The sequence below is a fragment of the Primulina eburnea genome, chromosome 4, assembly GCF_022965805.1.
Source record: "Primulina eburnea isolate SZY01 chromosome 4, ASM2296580v1, whole genome shotgun sequence".
In the NCBI taxonomy this organism is placed as follows: Eukaryota; Viridiplantae; Streptophyta; class Magnoliopsida; order Lamiales; family Gesneriaceae; genus Primulina; species Primulina eburnea.
Window position 1 is genome coordinate 29,534,304 of NC_133104.1, and position 5,684 is coordinate 29,539,987.

The following is a 5,684-nucleotide window of genomic DNA, read 5'->3' on the forward strand; positions in this document are numbered from 1 at the left end:
TGTCCCATTAGCATTTTTGTTTTCATTTCGAAGTTCAGTTGTCATTGCACTTTCTTGGGAAATAAATAAAAGTTATTTTTATCCATTGGTTTCATATTTAAATTACGAGCAATTACTCAATCATTTTGTTTCTTTTCTTGAGTCCATATTTTGCCATCAACCTTAGAACTTTCGTACTTGTAGGAAATGGACGGAAGACCTGTAAGAAACAATCGCAACCCTCATTATGGAAACTGCAACAATTGTAATGACGACCGTAACGATGAGGATGCACAACAACAACTCCCACAACCACCACCAGCAGTTGGACTCAGTTAGTGGACTTGATGGCTATAGCCACGATTGTGGCTACCACGCTACAAGGGTTGGCGAACCCTAATGCTATCCAGCCACCGCCGCCACCACCAGCTCATAATAGGACTAAGCAGCACTATGAGGCTCTCCGAAGAGCAAGAGTCCCAAACTTTGATGGAAGCTCCGATCCTGAGGTCGGACAAAATTGGATGAAAGAAGTGGAGAATTACCTTCGACTACTTGAAGTTCCACAAGGGATCAGAGTAGATGTTATTACACCTTTTCTTGTGGATAAAGCAGCCAAATGGTGGAAAGGAGTCTCACCAGCTATGGTAAGGGCGGGACCTATCACTTGGCAAAGGTTCCGAGAGGCATTTCTAAAGCAATACTTCTCTACAGCAGTTCAAGTGCAGAAGCTGTCAGAATTTGAAAGCTTGGTTCAAGAACCAAATATGACAGTGGTGGAGTATTCATCTAAGTTCCACTCATTGGGAACTTACTCCCCAACGATCATGGGAGACGAGGCCTTGAAGATGCATCGCTTCAAGAAGGGATTGAACAGTCGTATTCAATCTGCCCTTGCCATTATTGAGCCCAACTGTTTTGATGAATTAATGGGAGCCGCCATCAGGGCTGAGAATGACATTAAGAGGCGTGAAGGTGAGAACAAACTCAAACGTACTCAGTCGAGCCAGTACCAACAGGGCCAACAATTCAAGAGGCCTAGGTTTCCAAGCAACAAATTCACCAGTGATCCAGCCAAAGGAACCACTTCTTCTCCATCAAGCAAAGAGGGAGTCAAGTGCCAAAATTGTGGATTCACTCACACTGGTGAATGCCGTAAGAATTCGGGAGCTTGTTTCCATTGTGGAAAGATGGGCCATCTCATTGCTCAATGCCATTTTCCAGATCCGAGGAATGGTCCAGTAGGCGGAGTAACTCCAAATAAGCCTAAGGAGAACAATCCCAATGCGCGAGTCTATGCTATCACTCAAGAAGAGGCTGACAACTCAAATGATATCGTAGCCGGTACCATTCTAATCAATAATATACCTGTTTATGTGTTATTTGATTGTGGTGCTATGCATTCATTCATGTCTAAGAGATTTGCCAAGGAGTTAGGAGCTAAGCCTGATAACTTAGAAGAACCATATAGGGTAGCCACTCCTCCAAATCGAATTTTAGAAACTCGCACTCTATATCGGGATATTAGTGTTCTCATAGAAGATCAGAATTTCAAGGCAAACCTTATTCAACTAAACATGGTGGAATTCGACGTAATTCTTGGAATGGATTGGTTAGCCAAGAATCATGCTTTAGTAGACTGTCATGGAAAGACGGTGACCATCCAAGCTTCATACCAAGAAAAAATTTTATTTCATGGTAAGACAAAAGAACGAAAGACTCTTCTTTCTGATTCTCAAACTTGGAAAGCCATGAAAAGTGGAGAAGAAGTTTACGTAGCTATGTTAAGTGAGGTAAAGAAAGAAATCACACTTACACTAGAAGAGATTCCGGTAGTACAAGAATTTCCGGATGTCTTTCCTGAAGAACTCCCTGGCGAACTTCCCGATCGCGAAGTGGAATTTGAGATTAACTTAGTGCCCAATGCTACACCAATCTCAAAAGCACCGTATCGAATGGCTCCAGCAGAATTGAAAGAACTCAAAGAGCAACTTCAAGAGTTGTTGGATAAGAAGCAGATACGGCCAAGCGCATCTCCGTGGGGAGCTCCTGTCCTATTTGTTAAAAAGAAGGACGGAAGCATGAGATTGTGTATCGATTACAGAGAACTGAATAAGATCACAAACAAGAATAAATGCCCACTTCCAAGGATAAATGACTTGTTTGACCAACTCAAGGGAGCTACGGTCTTTTCCAAGCTCGACTTAAGGTCAGGCTACCACCAACTCAAGGTCAAGACAGAAGATATTCCAAAGACAGCCTTCAGAACAAGATATAGAGAATATGCGTTCATGGTGATGTCGTTCGGGTTAACAAACGCTCCGGCAGTATTCATGGATCTCATAAACAGAGTGTTCAAACCGTTTCTTGACAAGTTTGTTGTGGTATTCATCAACGATATTCTGGTATATTCGTCAAGTGAGGAAGACCACAAAGAACATCTTCGTCTCACCCTCCAGACCTTGAGAGAAAAGGAACTTTACGCCAAGTTCAAGAAATGCAAATTTTGGTTAAAGAGCGTCACATTCTTGGGGCACGTAATATCAGCATCTGGAGTATCTGTGGGTCCTAAGAAAGTAGAAGCAATTGCAGATTGGCCTAGACCAAAGACTGTAACAAAAATTCGAAGCTTTTTGGGACTAGCAGGCTATTATCGAAAATTTGTTGAATGATTCTCTTCAATAGCCATACCCCTCACCAAAGCTCACACAAAAGAACTCTAAGTTTCAATGGAGTGAAGAATGTGAGCAAAGCTTCGAGACTTTGACGAAGAAGCTTATCTCCACTCCGGTGTTGGTATTACCAACTGAAGGCAATGACTTCACCATCTACAGTGATGCATCTAAATGAGGTTTAGGATGTGTACTCATGCAAGAGGGAAGTGTGATTGCATATGCGTCAAGACAGTTGAAGCCGTATGAACAAAATTACCCAATGCATGACCTTGAATTAGCTGCAGTAGTGTTCGCACTAAAGATTTGGAGACACTACTTATATGGTGCTAAGTGTGAGATTTTCACTGATCACCAAAGCCTCGAGTACTTGTTCACTCAGAAAGAGTTAAACATGAGGCAGAGACGATGGATTGAACTCTTGAAGGACTACGACTTGACGATAAGCTACCACCCAGGCAAAGAAAACAAGGTAGCCGATGCTTTGAGTCAGGAAGGATATGAACAAAGTAATCTTAGCGTCACTTTCAGCACAACCATGCCTTCGAGAGGCCATCAAAATGAGTCAAGATAGAGATTCCGCTTTAGTTAAGCTGAAAGAGCAAGTTAAAGAAGAGAAAGTACCAGAATTCGAGACGGATAACAAAGAAATCTTGTGGATGAAAGGACAATTGGGCGTACCAGACATTGATGACCTTCGACAAGAAGTAATCTCTGAAGCACATAAGTCAAAATTTTCAATACATCCTGGTAGTACCAAGATGTACAGAGATTTGAAGAAAAATTTCTGGTGGTATGGAATGAAGAAAGACGTGGCAATGTTTGTTTCTAAGTGTCACGTGTCCCAGCAAGTCAAGGCAGAGCACCAAAGACCTGTTGGACTTCTTCAACCATTAGAAATCCCGGAATGGAAACGTGAACATATTTCCATGGATTTTGTAGTTGGTTTACCAAAGTCCAGACAAGGTCATGACGGAATATGGGTAATCGTAGATAGACTCACAAAATCTGCGTATTTCTTACCTGTCCGCATGAATTATAATTTGGACAAGCTAGCCACCTTGTACATGAATGAGATCGTGCGATTACATGGAGTACCAGCTAGCAAACTATCAGACAGAGATCCTAGGTTTACATCTCGATTTTGGAAGAGCTTTCAACAAGTTATGGGGACAAAGGTTACTCTTAGTACGGCCTATCATCCTCAGACCGATGGCCAAACAGAGAGAACAATTCAAACTCTTGAGGATATGCTGAGAGCTTGTTCTCTAGACTTCAGGGGTAATTGGAGCGAGCATCTTCCCTTAATCGAGTTCGCATACAATAAAAGTTATCACAGTAGTATTGGAATGGCACCATACGAAGCTCTGTATGGACGAAAATGTCAGTCACCACTGTATTGGGAGGAAGTAGGGGAAAAAGCCATCGTTGGACCCGAACTAATTCAAGAAACAGTGGATAAAGTTGATGTGATCAAGGAGAGATTAAAAACTGCACAAGATCGACAGAAAAGCTGGGTTGACCTGAAAAGAAGGCCTGTGGAATTTGAAGTTGGAGAGAAGGCATATGTGAAAGTGTCACCCATGAAGGGTGTAATCCGATTCAATAAGGCTGGGAAACTGAATCCCAGATACGTCGGGCCATTTGAAATTCTTGAGAAAGTGGGAACACTTGCTTATAGATTAGCACTCCCACCCGACATGTCAATAATTCACAATGTATTCCACGTATCGCAGCTGAGGAGATATATTTCTTATCCAAGTCATATTCTAGAAGCTGGACCACTTATGGTTGAGAGCAACCTAAATGAAGAGCTGAAGTATGAAGAAATTCCGACTCGAATTGTGGATTTCAAAGACCAAGCAATGAGGCGACGAACTATTCCATATGTCAAAGTACAATGGTCCAATCACACCGAAAGAGAAGCCACTTGGGAGTTGGAAGAAAAGATGTGAGCACAATATCCTTACCTCTTTGAGAATCATGTTTAGCCAAGTTTCGAGGACGAAACTTCTTATAAGGAGGGAGGGATGTGAAAACCTGAAATTCCAACAGTAGCAGCAGCTGGCCAATTTCAACAGAAGCTAACAATTCCAGCAGCAGCTCATATTTCAGAAGATGATATTTTCCAGCAGACAAAATCCAGCAGACAAAATCCAGCAGCAGAAGAGTGAATTCCAGCAGACAGTTACTGATTCAGCTTATGAGTTGTAACTGAAGCATTTAACATGGAATAAAGACTGTTAATGGCGGATTATGGCCATTTATTTGGGAGGCTAACAGCCAGATTTTGGCCTTTAAATAGTACCCTCAACCTCTGAATTGGTGTTACACAAATCTGGAGTTATCACTTGAAATATTTGAGATAAGGGAGTGCTGATTTCGAGCAGCAGAAACCAGTAGCAAGAACAAGCAGGTTTCAGACTTCAACCGAAACACTTTTAGGAAATTACTGTAAGTAGGCTTATGTATAGTATCTTGAAATCCAGTTTGATGATTTATGTTTTAAAGCAAAGTTTCTGTATGATCGATTTCTGATATCTGAATTTTAAAGCACTGAAACTTAGTGAACTAATGGTAGGAATATATATTCTGAACATTACTGGTTACTGATTACTGGCCTCACCCCTTAGAAGAGAAAACATATAAGGGACTGATATTAGTTTAGCCATGAAATTCACGAACGTGCTCAGTGCTTACTTGTTAAACTTCTGATTCCTGATTACTGAATACTGATTCTGATTTCTGAATACTGAATACTGATTTCTGTTATGAAAATGAGAATTTCTCTATATTATTCGTATTATTGTTTCTGTATGAAAATGATTTCGAAAATGGGAGTTATTTCCGCCCCTGCTTACTGAGTGACAATCATATCACACACCCACCAAACACATCTCAGATAAGAACGAGGAAGAGTTGTTATAAGAAGAGGAGCAACATCAGTTTTGGGGCTGGTGATGAAGATCGTCATCTTAGTTCTGTTTTATATTTTATTTTCCGCTGCATCTGTTCAGACATTGTATTTTCTGG

At 41.2% G+C, this 5,684-nt stretch overlaps 1 protein-coding gene across 1 annotated transcript; it reads left to right on the top strand.

Annotated features, from left to right (window-relative positions):
• Window positions 1-326: 326 nt before the first annotated feature.
• On the top strand, window positions 327-4,223 carry LOC140830178 (uncharacterized). Its single transcript, XM_073193464.1, has 4 exons — window positions 327-1,323; window positions 2,933-3,109; window positions 3,183-3,634; window positions 4,203-4,223. The coding sequence occupies exons 1-4, from the start codon at window positions 327-329 to the stop codon at window positions 4,221-4,223; spliced, it is 1,647 nt and encodes a 548-aa protein (XP_073049565.1).
• The last annotated feature ends 1,461 nt before the right edge of the window (window positions 4,224-5,684 follow it).